Consider the following 24,242-nt stretch of genomic DNA (forward strand, 5'->3'; position numbering starts at 1 on the left):
TTTCTGTCTACATCAAAACACAAGATTTAAAAAATCAGTGACTTACTAGGAACCACTCTAATCTGTCCCAGCTTCCCTATTGAGCAATAATAGTTCTCAAAAGACTGACTGCCTAGGACAACTAGATTCTTTTCTCCAATGAAAGCAAACTATACATTGTAAGTAGAACCAACTAAACAGAGTTCCCTGGTGGACTAGTGGTTAGGATTCTGGGCTTTCATCACCATGGCCTGGGTTTAATCCCAGGTTGGAGAACTGAGATCCTGCACACCGTGCAGCCAAAAACAAAAAACATAACAAAACAGTAAAAGTAGAACCAACTAATGAACTCCAAGTTGAACTCTAATTTACCCAGGCTTCGTGACTCATACACAACTGAGTAGTTCTTCATGCTACTCAGTGGTAATAGGCCCCTGGGTGGTGTGGATCAAGAAAGGGTGAATCCCCAGACCACAGGAAGCTAAAGACTTCATAACTAATGTACTCATTGTACTGACAATTAACTTAAAATGTTCCTATTTACTTCTGCCCTTGAACACAATATTATACGATGTCAACACATTTTTAAGTAACCATAATCTAGAAATATTATCTCAGACACATATAGGGTTTCAAGAAAAGCAAAAGAGTACACCTTTCTCAAGATATCCCAAGTGGGAGGAGGGGTGGGGGTAGGGTCCCTAGTGGTCCAATGGTTACAACTCTGCCTTCCAATGCAGTAGGCACAGATTTGATCTCTGATCTGGGAACTAAGATCCCACATGCTATGGGGTACAGCCAAAAAAAAAAAGATATCCCATGGGACAAAGAGGAAACAAACAGTAGACTTCACATGTGTGTGCAGAAGTAGGCTGGTGAATAACCTTGTATCAACATCTAATACATACCAGTCACTGAGGCAGACATATTTTATATTTAATCTTCAGAACCCTTAGAAGAAACTACTATGATGACCATTTTACAAATAAATAAAACTAAGGTCAAAGATATTAAACATCCAGTATGTAGAGGAGTCCTAACTCAAACACAAACTAACAGAAAACCCTACACTTTCCCCTTTAGACAATCCTGGCTTCTTGGCAGTATACAAGATTATGGAGTTAATTTAACTGCAAGCAGTCATCTTATAATAAATTTGTTCTAACTCAAATTGGCATCATTTTACTATCTAGGTTGAAATGAAAAAGAAGATGCAAAATACCTAAGAATCAAAACAAACAAAGTCACAAAACATGTTATAATACAGTAAGAATGTAGTTATTAAAAAATAATGAACATTTTAAAGTCTTCCAATAAAGTCACAAAACATGTTATAATACAGTAAGAATGTAGTTATTAAAAAATAATGAACATTTTAAAGTCTTCCAATATTCACCAACCCTGACCAAAGAAGGTAATGCTTAAGTATGGGCCACTTATAATTCCTTAATACAAAATGTTAGTTGAAATGTTTATAAAGTATAAGAATTACCTATAAATAGATATATATTTAGTAGAGCCATGATAATCTGAACATAAAAGTTCAGTTGGAACTTTTCAACACAAAAGTTTGATCATTGTTTTGGATGAAACAATGATCAAACAATGATCACAAAACAATACTTTCTTCACACTTACTGAGTTATTTAAAATTATTAAGATAACCATTTCCAGCGGTTCTAACTCTAAGAAATGCCATACCATTAATGTAAAAGGAATTTCTATATATGCTGTTCATGAAATACTGTTTCTGGTACTAAAACTCTACCTTATAGTACTTTTAAGTTTTAAACATTCTTTCCCACCTATTACTTCCTCAGCATCATGTCAATCCTGTGAGGAAGATGGATAATTATTAATATTCCTATCTTATACCTAGGAACAAAAGCAAATTAAGACCAAGTTATTTGTCTAAAGTTACAAAGCTAATCCTAAGGGAGCTAATTGTGAATACTAATTAACAATGCTGATTAGATCATAGTCCCTGGCTTTTCTTCTTTGATGATGAATTTAAAATTTAATAAAAGCAACAATTATATTTAAATGGACTGAAATAATCTGTGATATTTTTCAAATAATCTAGGGACATTAACATATGTGATGCTATCTGTTTATCTGCAAAAAATCAGCTCCTTTAGTAAACTTGCCTAGTTGTAAAATTAGCTTTTTCCATGAGAGTAAAAAAAAAAAAAAAAAAAAAAGCAGTGTATTAATATTTGAATTTAGATGTAATTTTTAAAAGAAAGAGAATCCAAACCTGAGGACCCAAATTTAAAACCAAAGCCCAATACTTTTTAAAAGCCTTGAGTCATTAAGATAGAAAAAGCTTGTATGAGGCTTTATGTCCATATATTTACCTCATTTGGCTACTCATGCACCACAAGCATCTACCTAAATGTCTCAAATTTATTACCCATAATCTTCATATATACAAACAAATGAAAAACAAAAAAAAAAAAGGCCTTGAAATCATCTTTTAAATAAATCAGTTTAAAATTCATGTTTTATTTCTATGAGAGGGAAGCTGGCATTACCTAGGATCACTGAGACAAATAAAAACAATCATTTCCTAAAAAGAACTTACTCTCTTGTACATTCTGACTAACACATCATAAAAATCTACTTTCATCCAAAACAATGATCAGTAACAACCTAGTGAGGCTGCTTCAGAGATGCAGAGGATAAGACGGGGCTCCAGACAGAGCCAACTGTCTGGCTTGCCTGGAAATCAGGGAGTTCCTGGGACCTAGGACTCTGTTTTAAAACTAGGACAAGTTGGCCACTCTTACCAAGGAGTAATAAATAACACATGTGGATGTCTGGATACTTCTAGCCACATTTACCAAGAATCACAAATTCAATTTCTTTTATACCATTCAAGGGAAACAAATAGGATACACGGCAATACTTAAGGAATAGAGGCATACACTTCTTAATGAAAATCCACTTTCAGGCATTAACTGATCAATGACTTGTGAAGTGAAATTTCAAAAACTGAATTAACTTTCCTGGTGGCTCAGATGGTAAAGCGTCTGCCTGTAATGCAGGAGACCTGGGTTCAATCCCTAGGTTGGGAAGATCTCCTGGAGTAGTGAATGGCAACCCACCCCAGTATTCTTGCTTGGAGAATCCCATGGACAGAGAAGCCCGGCAGGCTATAGTCCATGGGGTCGCAAGAATCAGACATGACTTAAACAAACACACACACCCAAAAAAGTTCCAATTTTCACTTTTACACTATTTTTACAAAACTGACAAACTGAGCCAAAAGAAAGCCAAGATGTCCCTTTCTTTGGTTGGTGTTAACACATCAACATTCTTTTAGCAAGGAAAAGAGAAATCCATCCTTTAAGAGTAGTATTTCAGGACCACGGAAATGACAGATAAGTTTTAAAGAGTTAGAGCTAACATAACCTTCCTTCAATATCTCAAAGCTAGTCAGAGTTCAGTATAAATTATTTACATATACCAACCTCTAGAACAGAGGACTTTACCACACTTGATTAAGCCATTTCAAGCCTAAATGCCCAGCTATGCAGCACAGTCCTCTGAAGCCACAGTAATAAGATGACTCACCAAGTGGCAGGTGTCTTAGGTTCTACGATTAATGGGTGTCTGCCTGGATGAGAACATATGTATGTGCCCAACAGACGATCTCATCCTGTTTGGCTAAGAGAAGAGAGAGGCTAAAAAAACTGGTCAGTAGTACAGCACCTGCTTTATAATGGAAAGAATCAGACTTTGTCCCAGAGACTTGTAATTCATGCAGACTTTTAAAATGTCCTCTGTATGCATTATACCCCAATTTTCACTTACCAGAAAAGTACAACAGAGTGATCTAAGAGGATAAAAACCAACTTTATCACCCCAAAATTAAATATAGCTGAAAAGTGAGAATTATCATACTGAGTTCATTGCTTCAAGATATGTGAAGTCAGAGTCATGAGAATATTAAATCCATATTTAAACCCTCCTATTACATTTAATGACTTGATGTCAGTTTCCACTCAAGTAAAAATCAGTAGTTCATATTTGAGTTCTAGTTCACGAACATATATATATCCTTATGTGAAAACTGATACCATGCCACAGTTAATAAGATATGGGTTTATAAATATGGAGTTTAAAAGAAACTTACCCTTTCCCTTTGTGCAGCTCTGACTTCCAACCCAGTTTCTATAGAAACAGAAGGACAAGTGCCAATGCCAGAAGTCTGCCAATTAGAACTCATCTTTTAGTTGCTGAATAATAAAGCCATATCCCAAAGTCGGCTATAGGTTTTTGATTGTCAGTAGTTCCTAAAAAGAAACCCAGGAGGAAAAAAAGACATTTAACCAATTACTATACTTAGAAATGCTCCCTCCTTTAAACTTGGCTATTAAAAGAAAATAGAAGAGGGTAGATCTAACACCATGTGTTAAATTTTTTTTTAAATTAGGGCTTCAGACACTTCTACACTTAAAAAGCAGCAAATAGAAGAAAAGGGGTCTTTGAAGGTTCACAATACCTCTAAGCCAATGTATTAAAGAACACTCGTGTATCACAGACAAAGTTTTTTCAACCACCAAACCTTAAAGTTCAGATGAATTTCATCCTTTCTGTGGAATTTGCAGTAAGATTTTTAACACTGCAGAGGGTAAACTTCATAAGTAAAATTTGTTGGGAGAAATAAATGATACAGGTAAATTTCCACTGAAAAATAAAAAAACACTTCTCATGTCTCAGGAGGCATCTATAAATCATAAATGAACCCTAAAGAAGTTTTCTAAAGATGCTGACATTGCTGTGCTTGATGAAAAATCCCTCTAAAACATACATGCCAATTGAAAAACCGTGAGACATGAGAATAATCTGGCTGCAATTTCTCATTTGGTATCAACAAGGCTGCTTGGTTAATGTACTTTAGAATCTTTTACCTTAAAAAACTTAGGCATTAAAAAAGAGCATTTCTTTAATAAATTGATACCATGCAAGTCACAGTATTTTTATTCACATTAGTCCATTCTCTTCAATATATATGAATCTTTACTACTTGTCACTGTGAGCTTTAACATAATTAGATTCTTATTGCTATGTGAGGAAAATCAGTTTCTTAATGAAGTTACTTATGTACTATGATTAAACAACAAAAGCAATCAGGAACCACTCCTCAATCCTGTCCATACCTATGCTCTCCATAGAAAGCTCTGAATCCATCTCTACCAAATTTTCTAAATTATGGGGCACCTATCAGTACAGTCTCAAATATCCTCACCTGTATCTATAAAAAAAAAACATGCTCTTACAATGAAAAGAGTGGACTAGAACAGAATAGGAGGGAGAGAAAAAATATATTTAAATGTAACAAAATAAGCAAGACCCAACTAAGTAGGATGGGCTTCCCAGGTGGTACTACTGGTAAAGAACCCCACCTGCCAATGCAAGAGACATGGGTTCGATTCCTGGGTCAGGAAGATCCCCTGGAGGAGGGCAGGGCAATCCACTCCAGTATTCTTGCCTGGAGGAGGGCAGGGCAATCCACCCCAGTATTCTTGCCTGGAGAATCCCAGGGACAGAGGAGCCTGGCAGGCAGCAGTCCAAAGGGTCACAGAGAGTCGGACACAACTGAAGTGACTCAGCAAGTAAACCAACTAGGACAGACAACAGATAGCCCTCCCCTGTCTTGGTGGCAGAGACCTCTGGTAATTTTCTGGTCACTAGAGTTCACTACCTATGAACTCTTATACCAACTTTTCTTAATGAAAATATGTATTTTTTTAATCCTTAAAGTAAATGTCCTTGACTAATGCACAAAAATGAGAATCTTATGCATGAGGGACTAATACAATATTGTAAAGTTTAAAAATAAAATAAAATTAAAACCAAAAAAAAAAAAGATGCCAATCACAAAATTTTACTACCCTAAACATTTATATATCTACATATTAGTAAGTACTTATCAAACTTTCCAGTAGAGGAATAACTTGGTTTATCTGAGTTCATTCAATAGGTTTGTGTGAGGGCTTCCAGTTCTACATTTCTTAACAAGCTTCTATGTGATGCTATTACTGCTGGTCTGAGGATTGCGCTTTCAACAGCAGAAATTCTACAAGGCTAAACAATATACACACTGCAGTGAATCCAAATTCACTCTGAAAGTTTTTGGTTTTGATGTCTGAACAATTTTTAAGAGGCTGATTGTGCATGTGTTGGTCAGTATGTTTACGATTTGACTCTCAAGCAGTGATTCTCAACCTTGGCTACACACTAGAATCAGGTGAGCACTTAACACCAGCACCTTGGCAGAACCCCACTGGACCTAGATGAGTCTCCCGGCTACTGGTATTAAAATTCCTCACATGATTTTAATGCATAGCCAGGTTTGAGACCTCTGGTACAAAGAATTCTAAAGAATGCAGTTTATTGAAGTGTTTCTCTATAAGAGAATACACATAAACTATACACTTATCTTGGGAGCAAGGCAAAACTGAGTCAGTTTCTATATGCTAAAATAAAAATTTTATGAAACAATTTCCCCCAAATTCCTTAAAAACATGAAATAAAATATATATGTATATGTGCCTCAAAGTGTTCATTTTACCTGTAATAATAGTTCTACTCTGAACATTAATGCAATAAAAGGATATGTATGGAAGTTTTTCATTTAGCCTCTTGTTTGGAGTTACAGCAGAAACTATATGTGACTACAGTGTAAACTGTTGTGACAACTTGCTGAAAGCAGAGAAAACTGACATGCTGAGAAAATGAGGCTATATGAGGAAGACCTCAGGATGGCCAACAATTGTGAGAATGAAGAAGAAATAAAATCTCTATTATAATATTTAAATAAAAGGACAATACTTATCTCTAAGCAAGAACATATTCACAGTCTTGCAGAGAATTTGAAATGCTAATCTATCTTTGAAGGAAATATTATCTTTGATGTGTTAATGGTTGAAAGATTTCCCATTTTGAACTACTTATACTGCCTTTGTCTTCAATTTGTATAGCTAATTAACTAATTCTTCGAATATTTTGGTATCTACTATATACCAGGCACTGTTCTAGATCTTGGGAATAACAAAGAAATCTGAAAGACATTTGTTCCTTTCCTGAGATACGTAGCCAAATCTTGATCAAATCACTTGACCCCCTTGCTTAAAACCTCTGCATTCAGCTTTAGAACACAATCTAAACCCTTGGTCCTTGGCAACAAGGCTCACTTAGTTTATGACCTCCCTTCCTTGATAGCTCAGTTGGTAAAGAATCCGCCTGCAACGCAGGAGACCCCGGTTGGATTCCTGGGTCAGGAAGATCAGCTGGAGAAGGAATAGGGTACCCACTCCTATATTCTTGGGCTTCCCTTGTGGCTCAGCTGGTAAAGAATCTGCCTGTAATGCGGGAGACCTGGGTTGGATCCCTGGGTTGGGAAGATCCCTTGGAGAAGGGAAAGGCTACACACTCCAGTATTCTGGCCTGGAGAATTCCACGAACTGTACAGTCCATGGGGTCACAAAGAGTCTAACAGGACTGAGTGACTTTCACTTCACTTTCTTTGATTATAAGCTCCATGAGATATAAGGAACTTGTCTGTTTTCCTCACCAATATAATCTTAAGACCTAGAATACTGCTTGATACATAAGAAGTACCTAAATATTTGAAGTATTAAATAATTAGCTACACCAATCGAAGATAAACCCAGTAACAATTCCAAATGGGAAATCTTTCAACAATTTACAAGCCAAAGATACACTCAATTTTACCTATTACTCCATTGTACCCCACTCAAGCCTATTAGTAACCTAGTTAGAAGTTAGTAGACAGAAGTAATAAATGGTTCATTCACAGAAATTACTTACATGTATACATACACACTCAATCCCAAAATCACTTTCAATTTTAAGACAGACTACAATTACATTATTTTTTAGATTAACTGAAAACTCAAGGATATCTCAATCAATTCCTGACAATATACCCCTTAGCTAAGCCATAAAATTTTTCTGGTATCCCTTTAGCATTTCATAAACTAAACAGCAGCCCTTCTTCACAGACAGTTATAAGGTAAAATTAAACACTAAGTTAGACTGAATTTCTGGGGGAAATAATTACATGACTACTACTTTGACAATGTTAAGTGCTAAATTCCATGGCATTTGCCGCTTCATTCTGCTTGTCCTTTCAATAGCTCTGAATTTATCTTCTGGAAGCTCCTCTCAGCTTCACAATCTGAATACCATTCTGGTTCTCCAACCTGAGACTCTTTTCTGGCATCATTTTCTCTTCCCATGCCTTAATATGATACTACCCCAAGTTTACACTTCAACACTCTTACTCTCTAACCAATGCTGCTCAACCCACGACCACTGAACACAGACTACTACATCAGAATTACCTGGAGAGCTTGTAAAAGAACAGAAACTCCTGGGCCACGCATGCTGGTCCTAACAAATCCCACAATTTCTGGGGTTGGAGCCAAGAGCCTGTATGTTTCCCAAGAACTTCAAATGCTGACACACTATAGTTTAAAATCTACCACCCAGACATTTTCTCAGGTTTGCAGCTTTAATCCCATCCCAGCCTCCTGAAAACAGTGAGTTATGACAGTGACCACAAGCCCTAGCAAGAACAAAAGCCTGGCTAGAACCCTGGCTGTATCACTTACTGTCAGAGTATGGTCTATGCTGAAAAGTAGATCAGACAACGTTTGTTGAGGACTTGGCAGAATGCTTGGCCTCAAGTATCTAATAAAAATGACTGCTATTAGTACTGTTGCTTTACATCCATATCCCTCAACTAACTATCCATCCTCACTCCCCACCTGCCTAAAATTAGCCTTTCAGGACTCCCTATTGTTGCTGACCCAACCATATTACTAGTTTTCTAGACTTAGCCTGCATCTTTCCCATGTATCAACAAGCTGCTCTATTATTATTAATCATGCTTGATGGACTGACATCTCAATTCCAACCTCCCTCCACCATTCTAGGTTCTAACAAATTATTTTTTAAACCCTTTCATAATCAGCTCAGCTTAAAGTTCACATAATCATATACCCATATCGCCAGTAAGAAGTCAATTAATCAAATATTGGCCTGTGACATTTTTCCCATGGTTGTCTTGAACAATGAACTTGCCCCAGTATTTAACTATTTCCCTGTTTCTATCTAGTTTCTCCAATCAGAGTCCAAGTTGCTGATAGGAGTAGAGACTATTGGATACATTCTTCTTTATGCTCAATTTTACTTAATGTACAGCCAGAATTTAATTTATACAGGAATCCTACCTGAATGCTTAATAACATAGTATTTGGGAACAGAGGCATGTTAAATAATTTTACCTCAAGATTAAAATCTTGGTTGCTTCTCAGCAACAAGCTTGTCTGAGGTTTGAAGAAATTTTGTTTACTCTTCTTAAATTTATAAAATTAATCAACTCTGTTTAAAACTTGTAACTAGGTTATAATTGAAGTTTTTAAGTAAAAGGCTCTTTTAACCAGGAAAGCTTAAAAACAGCAAAGTGAAATGGGAGACAGACGTGATGGTCAGATAAGCCATTATCATATATCCTACTGCAAGAAAAATAAATGCTGTACAAACCATAAGTATTAAATTTATTGCCTCAGATAAACAACTTGTAAACAATAATGTGACTTAAGCTACTGAAGTGGCTGTTTTACTAGTCAGAGTAATCCCCATTTTCAATTTTAATACAACTAGATCTTTCAAAATGAACTCAGAGATGTTCTTGGAACTATTTCCTTTACAGCAGAACCCTAAATCAAGATCCTACAAAAGACACTGGGAAACCACACGTATAATTCAAAAGGGCAGTTTCCAATTTATAAAACCAGGACTCTAGATTTAACACTCAACCCAATTAATATTTTTTTCTTCATGGTGTAAGTAGAAATAAAATGATTTCATTGAGTGGTTTCAAAAAACAGTGTACTTTTCCATTTTGTATGACATATGCAATAAACAAATGCCAAACAAATGCCCTGTCTGCAATATTTTTTCTTCTTGAGATAAAGCCTGAGATCTTAAGAGATACCAAACATGTAGAAATATGTTGAGAGTATAATAAAATTTTCCTCAAATTGCCAGGGATTTTCTTTTTTTTTAACTAATTAGAAAACTACTTAATGAGCTTTCAGTATGGACTAGTCAGAGACAGAAAATACACCGGAAATTAACATTTCCAACAGGAATAAACAGCTTAAAGAAATGTACATGACAGATCATTTAGCAAAGCTTTAAATGGCAGTCAATTCATAAGCAGATGTTTTACAAATTCTTGAAAACAACATACTGAGAACCTGAAAACTGCTGTACTTCACTTTCCCCATTTGGAAAGAGATGAAAAACAAAAATCTAATGAAAAAGAAAAATCCTCTTCAAAATTTTTGATCCCATTTAAAATACAGCAAAGAAAACCTAAATTGTATTATGCATTTAAAAAGCTGTACTTGTATTCAGCTGCCAAAGCCTCACATCTGATTAATAACAGAGGAAGGGGCTGGAAGAACTCAGAAGGCTAGCAGCACTAAATGGACAATGAAAATGGTTAAGAGATTTTACTCAACACTGCCCATTCACTTCCCTAAGATTATTGCAGCTACCTAATGTTACAATTAAATCTCCCTGAGGAAAAAGAAAAAAATTAACCATTTTGGCTAAATTATCTATCACTCAAAGTCCAGTAATACACCTTCTTGCTACATATAGTAAAATATTCTTAACCTGGAGGTTTAGAGATCAGTGTTTATAATAAGCAACATTTTTACACCAGTTGAGTTCTTCCAGCACCACTGAATCACCAATAACAGTGAATGCTACAGTTAAGAGAAAACATCAAATTTTTACAGGTCCAAATTCATCACCAGAATTTTAACACTTTGGCTCCCACATTTAAAAGACTTTTTTCAAATGTTAAGATAAACTTTAAAACTTAAAAACATCAAAACACCAAGAACAAAAGTTCTAGTCTGCAACTTTGTTAATATATAACACTTTGGTGAGGGGAAGAAGCTAGTAACAGCAGCAGAGTGCCTAAATCAGAGAAATATATCCCCAAACATTAAAAGCCCTCACCCTGTTAATTATAATGCTTTTGACCTCTAAAAACCCTCTTACCTGTTTATAAGAGTTTATACAGCTGTTTGCCACTGGAACACCACCTTGCAGAGTATAAGCGTGGCATCCTTTGTTGATAATCACCTGTTGCCTAAGTAATCATCATCCCGCATGGAGACAGACAGCACTAGGGCTCTTCCATCCGAGGTTAAAATTCAAAACAAGCCCAACAAGCCTGCATTTCAAGGTGGTCTTCGTCTGCAACTATTAAGTTTAAAACTGGCAAACAACAGTGGTGTCTGAAGCCAATGGTGCAGCACTGCTGGCTTCCTCTTGAACTCCAGCGTTGTCACTGTGCACCGAAGTCTCCTGCGGCCAACAGGGGAGTTGTTCTCCTGTACTGGAAACAGCTTCCAAACATCAGGAGCCCCTGTACAGGATAATGCAGGAACTAAAGGCAAACACTTTTTCCTCCTTAAGGATGCCTCCATTTTTTCCTCACAATCTGTACTACCAACCGAAGTGACTGGGCCTGAGTGTGCGTTCGTACCTATGAAACCGTCACGGTGCATGCACATCCAAGGCATGTGGAACCACAGGTCAAATAAGGCACAGATACCAAGTAATGGTTCTAATTACAAACGCTAGCTCTCAGGAACTCTTCATCCATTCAGAACTAAACCCATCACTGCATAACTCTGGTAAGAAGCCCCTGAAGATGGAGGAGCTCCTCAAGTGTGTCAGGAAAGGCTTTATTAACATCATCATTAACATTTAAAAAGCAAGCGGAGCATTTCTCCTTCTTTTGGCAATTTGGTGCAAATGTTAAGTGCAAGATAAAGCAATTTCAAACTTTTCTTCAAATTAAAAATGAAACTAAGGCCAAACGTGATGGGTGGACAAAATAAATCAAAACTTAAAATTCAGCAACTCCGGCTCTTCAAACCAGCAAAGCCCCCGACTTGTGCACTGTGGTGAGGCTTACGGTGCTTGCCCCGGCTTCTTGCGTGCCAGCAAACAGCACCATTTCCTCATCAAGTTGAGGACTGAGAAGCAAATGATCCCCTTCACTGCAAACAAAGGGGGTCACAGTAACACTAGTGATCCTTCAGAATTGACACACTGTGATAGTCAAAATGATGGTCTCCCTGCTTCTTGCTCAAGACATACAAGATCTGAGCAGCAGCAAGTACCTCCTCAGCTGCAAACAAAGGGGTCAAAGGTTTGCCGTCAATTCACTTCCAGGCAGAAAAACATTTTCCTCAAAAGAAACAATTTATTTAGAATAAAACAAAAGCAGCTCAACTGTGAGCGCACGTTTGAGTGACAGCTACTTTTAAGCTGTGTGAGCCATAAAAAGGGTTTTTCTTTTCCAGAAATCTTGTGTACACAGCACAAAGCAAGGTCATTTTTTTTCCACTTAAAACACCGGCATTGGCATCACAATAGCAGATACACAACTTTAAGCTGCCATTTTAGTAAAATGCACAAATACTAAACAGATTAGCTTTCTTCCATCAAGAGGCCCATGTAAACTTCACATAAGCCACAACTTCTCTTCAAAAAGGTCCATTAGAGCTTTGAATTCCATGTCTTCATCCGTTGTTCACCAGTTTTGCTTGCAGGGGGGGAAAAAAAGGTTATTCAGTACAAATGTTTACAATATTAAAAATATATATATTTCCCCTATGCCATTATAGATGAACATAACATTAACAAGACCTTCCTGGACAATCCACCTTGACTTCAAAAAGCACCAATAATACCCACTGGCACAAACCTTGAAATGAACTTACTGTGAACAGACAACAAGTAGAACAATAGGGTGAATTTTTTTTTTTAAAGACTGCAATTAACGATTATAGGACTGAAAATATCCTTTGTACTCATGTAACTGAGTAAAACATGTCAAAAAAATTCAGAAAAAATCAAATTTATAATCAATATATTCTATATAAGTTAAAAAAAATGAAACTATAAAAAGGTGGAATTTAGTCAAACTTATACCCCCTCTATTTTCATTCTGTAATTTATATGGAGCAATACAGACCTACTCCATCATTGTAGAAAGGGGTCAAGATACAAAACCTTTTAAAAATCCACCTTCATTTGTGTTACCAAAGACAGCAGCTGTTATTTTCTTTAAAACACTCATACAAACAATTGCTAAACAGCCAAAGAACACTGTGGGACTTTAAATTTCCAACTGTTTAAATCATACATATAAAACTCCTCATTAAGCTAGACAGTTCACTGTGGTCACCTGAAATCATTTTCTCCCTTTAGGCATATCACTATAACCAGAATGTTAACAGGGTCAGCTCCATTTCTCTTCCTGTTCTCATACCTAACTCCTATCTCCAAAGCAAATATTGTGGCAGAGACAGAAAAAAAAGTCCAGAAATTCTCTCCAAAAACTTTTTCACAAAAAGGTCATTAAGGCCCTCTTCTCAAGAGGATTTCCTAGTTCTGTTACCACAGAGTTTTTGGTGAATGGTTCCTATATGGACCCAAACTGCAGTTTAAGTTGTACCTGCGTAATGAGCAATTTCACTGTCTGAAGAAACTATTAAAAGAAATTAAAAAGACAAAACAACAACAACAAAAACTGTCAGTGAAAATCTGCTCATGAAATAGTTTTTAAATAAACTAAACAAGTGTTAGACTCTGAAAGCAACACACCCCTTACTTTTACTGTTGTACCTCAAGTGGTCTAACTGAGCTAAGGGCCAGAACATATTACCTTCAAAATGTGACAAAAGCTTATATCAGCCAAAGGACGGACGTTTTAAGACGTAATCCTTAAAGGGAAAACTCTGCTTACTCTTGAGTGAGAGTCAAAACAGACATCTCAAACCAGGAATTTAAATTTTTTCGTGGAAAACTCTTTATAGAAATCCCAGTAACAACCAACAAAATAACACTAAAAATAAATTGACTAGGAGCTGAATGATTAATTTTTCATAAACTTTGAAATTGTGATTAAAAATCTAAATTAGCTTGATGCTTCTTTTTTTCACCAGTAACACTTAATGAGTCATTTAATGATATACTTAAGAAATTCCATTCATTTGAACTTGAGTTCCAGAAAAATCAATCAAACAAATACATTTTTAAAAAAATAAAAGCAAAAGAAACAACTGGCTGTCACAAAGAACATTCAATGTTGAGATTACAAATTCTGGCTAGTGAGAATTAGAACCAGATTGTTTTAGACAAATGCTTTCATTCTACTTTTAAGTTTAGGTAGATAGTTTACCAATGTTATAAACCTGAACAACAGAATGAACAATACAAATAAGAGATTCATCTGAATGATGGCACTCTGTAGGTAAGCACCAAACTAAACATAATTTTGTTATAATACATACATTTAGAAATGGTATCAAGCCATTGTTTCAAAAGCACTGAAGTGCAAATTGCCCAGATCTAACAAAAGCCACGATGTCAGATAAAGAATCAAACAAACATGGAGCAAACCCATAGTACTCTACTCTTCGATAAGCTGGCATATCAACTTAAAAAAAAAAAAGCCACACACACTTTGGATTAGAGTAAAATTAGATATCAAGGACTTTACTCTCTAAAAGAGTAAAATCATTTGTTCAGCCATCTTATCAAAAGGTATTCAAAAGTTAATGGTTAGTGAGACTATTTAAACTGGAAAAAAATGTATCTAGCCACAAATTGTACTTTGACCCCATTTATTTATGCATAGACTGCACACTGACATAAGTTTCTGAACAGGTGTCTATTCCATATTAGCGTGTCAAGCAGTTTTTTAAAAGCAAAAGGACCAAAAGTGTTCATTGTAGGACTTCCAGGTGTTTTCCCTACAGGCACACCAAGGACCTCTGTGCTCATACCCTATTATCTTCCTTCTCTCAAAATGGCTAGTTTTTCCAGTTTAAAAACAAAAAAAACCACAAAAGTCTCCAAACTTACAAAGAAAACTTATAAATGCATAGTGAAAACTAAAAAGGATGACACAGCAGTGATGAGGCTTTCATGCTAACATGCATTAGACACCTGTCATAATGGACAATTAAAAATTACATGACGTTTCCCTGGGTTATTATTGGTGCTATTTCAAAACTATCAGCTTTGATAACAGAAAGAAAACAGTTGAGTTCTGCCAGGCTTTCAGTAAGTCACTTACATAGCATAGAAACATGACCATGATCCAAAGGTCCTCAAGTTTCTAATCATAATTAAATATCAAGGGCTTTAGCTAAAGTCCTCAACATTTAAACCACAGGGGAAAATACACTTACAAATGACCTGAGAAACTAGGGATTGGGGGTGGAGGAGGAAAATAAAAGACAAGGAAACCATGAATTGTTGTTAAGCAGCAAAAGCTCTTGTTAAGAACCAGAAATTGATAATCTTCAGTTTGGGAAAAAACTGTGGAGGTGGGCTAAATTATTTTATACTAATTTCAGGTGTCTGAGAAAATAAACCACTAAAAAACGGTTTTCCTAAACTGATTATTTCAATTCTCTGTGGCTGGACACCAATGAAAATATAAACACAAAATTTCAAAGATACTCAAAATACTTTCAATAATGTGAAGTCATCGCTGTTTAAATATGAAAATAAAAATCCAAGCAATATTTTGAGAGTATGTCAAAAGTATTTCAAAATGACTTAAAAAAAATTCTGCAATCCAGATATGGGTGATTAATGCCCATTGAAATAAAAGGATGACTTATGAGCCTGCAGACAACTCTTCTTTCTATTACTGAAGTCAGAAATTTGGGTGAATACAATATAAAAACTCACCTCTGATGAAAAACACAAGTTTTGAAATTTTCAACAATTAGAACTGTACCTGCTATACCCCTCAGAAAGTCAGTGAAAACACCACCACACACCAATAACTGACCAAAGAACTCTGATTTTAAAAGCACCTACTCACTTCCTGCATACTAGTGTAAGCAAAAGACAACGTGGTTTGTAACACACTCCTCTATTTTTACTGAACAGCTACAGCTACAAACCAAAAGTGCATATATGGGATACAGAACTCAAAAACTAATGGTAAAAGCATATATGTTAAAGCAAGCTCTTGGGAACACACCACGTATTTTAAGAAAAATACTCAAATACCTGATTAAAGTAATTGCCAACGTTTTATGTATGCTTTACCAGCTTATACTCCTGAGATCCCTGCTCAAATTTCAGCCACACAAATAACATTTCTGGTACAGGAATTATTTACCTACATACCAATCAAAGCCATTTTTAGGGGTGTATTATCTTTTTACAGCTAGTGGGCTCTTTGTTTTTCAAATTCTAACTTTTCAAATTTCTGGTTTTGTAACTTTGAGGATTTTTTTAAGTTCAAGATTAAAAAAGAAAAAAAAATCCGCAGAAAAAGAGGAAAACAGTTATACGTAAGAGTGGAAACTCCTGATTAAAGTAAATCCACTTGCCTGCTACCTTTAGGGGAGTCCTTTCACTTAAAATAATAGCTAAACTCTCCTGACTTCTATTTTAAAGAGGTTTATAAAAATATAAAAAAGAAAATACCTAAAACTAAACAACTAATTAAAAAGAAAATTTCATCTGACGCTGTATCCCATTACACATCACAAAACAGGAACCATGTCAAAGTACTAAATACAAGTTACACATGGACTTTAAGACGCACCACGGACAATGATCATGACCAGGTAATCTTCTTCAGATTTGGCCAGTGCCTTGGCAGGGGAATCCAGGAACTGCTGGGAGAACTCACAGGGTGGAAAGGCATGAAGGACTCCGGTGTTTTCCTTGTCTTTGTTGCCCCCCACAGGGAGGCTGATCACCCCAGCGGCCTGCTTTTGCTTTAAGTAGGACACAAGGTTCCTAAGTGGCCTCTGAGTAGAGGTGGCAGTGTCTGATGTGGCTGAGGAAGAAGAGGACCTGCTATCAGAACTTCCAGGCACAGCCAGAAGAATAGCATAACCATTGGGCCCTGCCACTTTGATGCGTCGCGTTACTTCATCCAACTTGGGCTGGTCCAAACGAAGACGCTGAGTGATCTTGAGCTGGGCCACTTTGCCCCCAGTTGAGCCCTCCACAAGAAGACTACTAGCCACCTGGAGGTCACCCTGCAACAGATGCATGTTGGAAGGAAAGTTGCTGTTCTTCAACAGAAGCATGCCCTGCCAGGCCAAACAGAGTTTGGGAGATGCTGCTGCTGCAGGGGCGGTCCCCCCATCCTGTTTCTGGGAAGGGGACTTCAGCTTTGATGAAGCAGTGCTGGTGCTGGATGCACTCCCATCAGGCCGATCTTCTTTTTTCAGAGGGCTTTTACCCTCCGTGGAAGCAGTTGTCCGGTGCTTCTTATCCCGTTCAGCTGATGCAGAGTTTTTACGGTCTCGTTTGTCACCCTGGCTCTTCTCCAAACTACCTCGTCGGTCTCTGATTGGAGAGGGCCTTTCCAAGAGAAGACGGGAAGATCGATCGTTGTCGCTGTTGTAGCGATCCCGGCTACTGCCCAATTCTGGACTGCGGTCAGGAGAAGGCGCGCAATGACGTTTTCGTGGACGGTCACTCTCTGGGGACCTATCCAGATGCCGACCCCCACTCTCCTCAGGCAGCCTTCGCTTCCTAGGTTGGTCTCTGCTGCTGGGCAGATCTCGATCACCTCTGTCCCGGTCCAACGACCAGCCATCCCGCCTACGATCCAGGCTATCCAGTGGCTCATAAGCAGGCACAGCAGTAGCTGCAGTCCGAGTGCTGCGTTCACGGACTGGGGGTGGGGGCGGAACCCAATCAGAGTCAGGATAAAGGTCCCTATCACGATCTCTGTACAGTATGGGTGGTGTCCTATCCCGAGCACCCCTCAAAGGGTCGGGTGCCCGGTGTCCAAAAGCATCTGTCACCAGTTCATAATGAGTTAACGGCAGAGGCTGCAGATATTGCTGCTGGTAACGATGTTCTGTGTCTGCAAAGTCTACTCTAAGGCGACGATCTGGGCCACCAAGTGGGAAGCCCCTCATATGGGTCCAAGCAGCATGAGCTGCATCCAGGCTTTCGTACTGGATATACGCCCAACTATCACCTTTGCGGTAGTCAATGGTGCGTATGGTGCCAAATCGGTCAAACTCCCGTGCCAGGGCAGCAAGAGGCACCCAAGGACCCAGGCCACCTACCCAAAGGCGGGTGGTGGGTGTAGCTTTGCCATAGCCAATTTTGATAGGATTCCGAATGATAATTTTGCCAGACATCGCTAGTTTGGCCCGGTGAGACATATCTAGGTTTTCAAATTTGAGAAAGCCATAGGTACTGGTCTGGCCCCGAGAAGGCCTCTTGATGTCTACCTCTGTGATGACTCCGAAACGGTCAAAAGCCCTTCTTAGATCACTCTCTGTCACAGTGATGTCTAGGTTGCCCAAGAAAAGCGTCCGGTTAGCTCGCTGATCATCCTCGGGTGAGATCTCATCTACTTCTCTGAAAGGAGCAGCACCTGCTCCAGTTCCCACCCTTGGCTCAAGACTGTAGGCTGGGCGCACTCTCTCATAGAACGAGTAGTCTCGCTCTCTCTCCAGGTCTCGGGGCAGTGGCGGCGGAGGTGGAGGGGGCAGGCGGCCGAGGGCCAACTGCTGCAAGCGGTAGTCTCTGTATCCCAAGGCTGCACCACCAGGGGAAAGTGATCTCTGGCCTCCACCACCTCCTCCAGGGGGGTGCCGGTGACCACTTACAGAGGACCCGACCACACTGGCTGAAGGAGGATAGGAATCTTTGTCTAAAGGGGAGCGGCTGCGGCGCCGGCTCACATACACGGCTTCTATCTTCAGAGGCCGGTCATAGAGCACTAGGCGGCCTCTGGCATGCTTGGCCGCCCGCGCGTCCTCTGGCCGCCGGAAGTTCACAAAGGCTACTCGCTCATCCCCGCTGCCAGAACCCGAGAGATGACTGATTTTGACACTTACATCACCGAAGCGTTTAAACTCGTGAAACAATCCGTCCTCCACTGCTTCGTCACTCAGCTGGGACCCCAACTCGCTTATCTTCAGTGTCTTGTATTCCCCGCCATCTCCGCCGCCAGGAGCTGAAGAGGCGGCCCCAGAGGAACGTGACTCCCCGCCTCCACCCCGGGAGCTGCTGCGCGACTCGCCCCCGCCCGAGGAATTTTTGGTGCTTGGGGAGCTGTAACTATGCAAGCGGCTACTGGAGCTGCCCCCTCCGGTGTCGTACTCGCGGCTACCACCTCGGCTGCTAGACTTGTCCAGATGAAGGCTGCGCCGCGACCCGCCGCCGCCGTCTGTCTTTCCGCTGCTGCTCCCATTGCTGCCACCAGAGCCCCCTAACTTCTTGCTCCGCTCCCCGCGGGAAGTCGAATCCTCACCACCACGGGAGCGTTTCGGCTTGACCGGAGAGCGCTCTTTTCCCTTCATGGTAGCGGGGCGTCGGAGATCTTCTCCGCGGAACTGACTAACCCGCCGCCCCGCGCTCGTTTCACACAGCGGAACCGCACGCCGCCATCTTGGACTCTGCCGCGGCAGAGGGTCCCGCCCCGCAGTCTTCATTGGTCAATTAGTTCCGCTCTTCTACAGTCTCATTGGGAAAACTATTTGTCTGTCTTTACATCTCCCCGCGCTCCGGGAAGGAGCCCGCCCAACCACTGTTATTGGGCTCCCAACGCCCTAGTCAGAGTACCTCATTGGTTATATTCGTTGTCCATCTTAACGGTTCCTCGCGCCAGACTGTAGCTCCGCCCCGCGTACTCGACGGTCACCTGACCCAAAGTCTTGAGGCGTTGATTGGACAAAAAGTCTGCCCTCTAACGGTACTTCTTGCGGGGCGAAAGCAGTGATCCCGCCTCCTCATAACTTTCATTGGCTTATGACCCCGTCCTTTAACCTACTATTTGGGAAGTCAGGCCATATGTTCTAGCATTTTTTTTTTTTTTCTGAGAGGGCGGCTCACAGCGATCTCGCGAGAGAGAGAAAGCTCTCTCTTTCAACGCCTTTCTTCCAACTCCTCCGGCGGCTGAAAGAAGTTTAAATCTGATTGGATGTTAACGATGAAGTTGATAGGTCGAAATAACTGTCCATCACTCGCTTAAAGGCGTAGGCTCTTACAATGAGGAGGCTGCCTGAAGGTGAAAGAGTAGAATACGTGCTTGCTGTGCGACGTCACTTAGACGTCGCGAAATGGTGACCATAAAACAGTTCCTCCTCCCCGCGTTCGGCGTTTTCCTTTCCAACATTTGTTCGCTCCCACGGCGTACTTGGTTGGGGTTTGGCCCTCGGACCTCAGAACTTCTAGGCGCCCTACCTCCTACCTGTGTGGGACAAGGAGCTGGGCTTCTGTCTCTCCCCTCTCACTGTTGGGCCCACGAATCCCTCAGGAAACCGTCCAGGGGCGCCCAGCCGACACCATCTTAGCCCCGTTGGCCTTTGCGTGAAAGGCCTTTAAAAGCCCCACCCACCGTACGCAAGAAAGCGCTCTGGGGCCCGCGGAACAGGCGGGGCCGGGTTCACAGTTCACGAAGCGCGGGGTCACACTAACTCCCGGGTCCGGGCGGGTCGTAAGCCGACCGCAGGCCCTTGGGGCCCCGCAGCGCTGGAGTCGGTGCTTAGCCCAGGCTGGAAGCCGGCACTGCTCGGTGCGTTTCATTCTCGCCGGAGTGTGCTGGGGTAACCTAGGACAGAGAGACTGAAGCTTCCAGTTTCGACTCTTGTAGTCGGGGTGGGGACTCTCGGGCCACGGCGGACGAGTCCAGGCTTCATGATTTATGTTGCAAATTCACGTAGATTTGGGGTTTTGTCGTCCGATAATATAGCTGCGTTTGATTTTTATGTTAATAACCTTCTCTGGTAAATAATCGAGTGAAATGAATGTACTTTGCTCCCTGCAGATGTGTCGCGTTTTTACCTGTGGCTTCTTGTACGTGCCCCCACCTTCAGTTAGTTTATGCTAGAACCGGGTAGAACAGCCACCTTGCCATCTAAGTCCATCTCTTTTGACTCTTACAATTATTCGCCGCTTTAAAACCCAACTTTCTTTCCATAGACCTTCATTGTGTCAGACAGTAAAGCACTTGTGTGGGGTGCTGGTGATACCGAGGTGAAAACAGGTACAGTTTCTATCCGATGAAGGGAGCTAGTGCTGAGTTCATCACAGGGCTAAGCTTTTTTTTTTTTTAATTTTATTTTATTTTTAAACTTTACATAATTGTATTAGTTTTGCCATATATCAAAATGAATCCACCGCAGGTATACATGTGTTCCCCATCCTGAACCCTCCTCCCTCCTCCCTCCCCATACCATCCCTCTGGGTCGTCCCAGTGCACTAGCCCCAAGCATCCAGTATCGTGCATCGAACCTGGACTGGCATCTCGTTTCATACATGATATTTTACATGTTTCAATGCCATTCTCCCAAACCTTCCCACCCTCTCCCTCTCCCACAGAGTCCATAAGACTGTTCTATACATCAGTGTCTCTTTTGCTGTCTCGTACACAGGGTTATTGTTACCATCTTTCTAAATTCCATATATATGCGTTAGTATACTGTATTGGTGTTTTTCCTTCTGGCTTACTTCACTCTGTATAATAGGCTCCAGTTTCATCCACCTCATTAGAACGGATTCAAATGTTTTCTTTTTAATGGCTGAGTAATACTCCATTGTGTATATGTACCATAGCTTTCTTATCCATTCATCTGCTGATGGACATCTAGGTTGCTTCCATGTCCTGGCTATTATAAACAGTGCTGCGATGAACATTGGGGTACACGTGTCTTTTTCCCTTCTGGTTTCCTCAGTGTGTATGCCCAGCAGTGGGATTGCTGGATCATAAGGCAGTTCTATTTCCAGTTTTTTAAGGAATCTCCACACTGTTCTCCATAGTGGCTGTACTAGTTTGCATTCCCAGCAACAGTGTAAGAGGGTTCCCTTTTCTCCACACCCTCTCCAGCATTTATTATTTGTAGACTTTTGGATGGCAGCCATTCTGACTGGTGTGAAATGGTACCTCATAGTGGTTTTGATTTGCATTTCTCTGATAATGAGTGATGTTGAGCATCTTTTCATGTGTTTGTTAGCCATCTGTATGTCTTCTTTGGAGAAATGTCTATTTAGTTCTTGGGCCCATTTTTTGATTGGGTCATTTATTTTTCTGGAGTTGAGCTGTAGGAGTTGCTTGTATATTTTTGAGAGTAGTTGTTTGTCAGTTGCTTCATTTGCTATTATTTTCTCCCATTCTGAAGGCTGTCTTTTCACCTTGCTAATAGTTTCCTTTGATGTGCAGAAGCTTTTAAGGTTAATTAGGTCCCATTTCTTTATTTTTGCTTTTATTTCCAATATTCTGGGAGGTGGGTCATAAAAATAAAAACCATATGATTATCTCAATAGATGCAGAGAAAGCCTTTGACAAAATTCAACACCCATTTATGATAAAAACTCTCCAGAAAGCAGGAATAGAAGGAACATACCTCAACATAATAAAAGCTATATATGACAAACCCACAGCAAACATTATCCTCAATGGTGAAAAATTGAAAGCATTTCCTCTAAAGTCAGGAACAAGACAAGGGTGCCCACTTTCACCATTACTGTTCAACACAGTTTTGGAAGTTTTGGCCACAGCAATCAGAGCAGAAAAAGAAATAAAAGGAATCCAAATTGGAAAAGAAGAAGTAAAACTCTCACTATTTGCAGATGACATGATCCTCTACATAGAAAACCCTAGAGACTCCACCAGAAAATTACTAGAACTAATCAATGACTATAGTAAAGTTGCAGGATATAAAATCAACACACAGAAATCCCTTGCATTCCTATACACGAATAATGAGAAAACAGAGAAATTAAGGAAACAATTCCATTCACCATTGCAATGGAAAGAATAAAATACTTAGGAATATATCTACCTAAAGAAACTAAAGACCTATATATAGAAAACTATAAAACACTGGTGAAAGAAATCAAAGAGGACACTAACAGATGGAGGAATATACCATGTTCATGGATTGGAAGAATCAATATAGTGAAAATGAGTATACTACCCAAAGCAATTTATAGATTCAATGCAATCCCTATCAAGCTACCAACAGTATTCTTCACAGAGCTAGAACAAATAATTTCACAATTTGTAGGGCTAAGCTTTTATACATTCCTCCTCATGTCCTCTGGGCAGAGGAAAGGGAATTCTTGTATTGATACTCTCTTCAACTACATCTCTCAAGATTCTATCTGTAGGAGACAATGTGAGATGTTTTTAAACATGACAACTTTTGAGGTAACTATGTCCCCCAAACTGAAACCTAAACTTTGAAACTTTTAGAAACTCAAAACTGTTTGCTGCTGCTGCTAAGTCACGTCAGTCGTGTCCGACTCTGTGTGACCCCATAGATGGCAGCCCAACAGGCTCCTCTATCCCTGGGATTCTCCAGACAAGAATACTGGAGTGGGTTGCCATTTCCTTCTCCAATGCATGAAAGTGAAAAGTGAAAGTGAAGTCGCTCAGTCGTGTCCGACTCTTAGCGACCCTATGGTCTGTAGCCTACAGGCTCCTCCGTCCATGGGATTCTCCAGGCAAGAGTACTGGGGTGGGTTGCCATTGCCTTCTCCAGAAAACTGTTTAGCCCTGGCTTTTTAAGAAATTTGGAGGTGAAGATGTGAGCCTTTTATCTGGAGTAGACTATAAAAGCTTAAAAGAAACCAAATATGCAAAAGCATTTCTATGATACTGTAATGTGTGGACATAGTCATTGTATTAAAACTGTTAAAATAACTTCATAAGGCATAGTATGGTATGTATAATATGCTACCATTTGTAGTCTTAAAAAATGATATGCCTGTTTATGTGTTTGTACATTTTGTGTGTGTATATATATATATATATTCATAGAAACAGTTGAGACTACTTAGGTTATTGAGATGCTGAGGAGAGGGGAGCTGAGGGTCTGGGTGGGAGAACGACTCAAATTTTCATTATATAGCTTTATGCGTTATTAATACTTGTTTTACCATGTGCATGATATTGTTATTTGTGTTTTTCAAAATAGCAATTATTTTTAGCTTTCCTTAAAAAACTTTTTATGGAAAAACTAAAAAATGTACAAAAGTACAAAGCTTTAAAGAACTCTCTTGTACCCAACATTTCAGCCATTTTCAGATCATGTCAGTCTTGTTTCATCTACATTGTCCTCTTATTCTTCCCCCTCTTGATTATTTTGTTCCAAGCTTATTGGCTCCGGAAATAAAATAAA

At 39.6% G+C, this 24,242-nt stretch overlaps 1 protein-coding gene across 1 annotated transcript; it reads right to left on the reverse strand.

Moving 5' to 3' along the window:
* Positions 1-12,286: 12,286 nt before the first annotated feature.
* On the reverse strand, positions 12,287-20,335 carry RBM15 (RNA binding motif protein 15). The gene is made up of 2 exons (XM_027536229.1): positions 16,688-20,335; positions 12,287-12,652 (listed from the first exon to the last, which is right to left on the reverse strand). The coding sequence occupies exons 1-2, from the start codon at positions 19,551-19,553 to the stop codon at positions 12,630-12,632; spliced, it is 2,889 nt and encodes a 962-aa protein (XP_027392030.1). The 5' UTR covers positions 19,554-20,335; the 3' UTR covers positions 12,287-12,629.
* Positions 20,336-24,242: the final 3,907 nt, after the last annotated feature.

This window comes from Bos indicus x Bos taurus, chromosome 3, assembly GCF_003369695.1.
Source record: "Bos indicus x Bos taurus breed Angus x Brahman F1 hybrid chromosome 3, Bos_hybrid_MaternalHap_v2.0, whole genome shotgun sequence".
NCBI classification, from domain to species: Eukaryota; Metazoa; Chordata; class Mammalia; order Artiodactyla; family Bovidae; genus Bos; species Bos indicus x Bos taurus.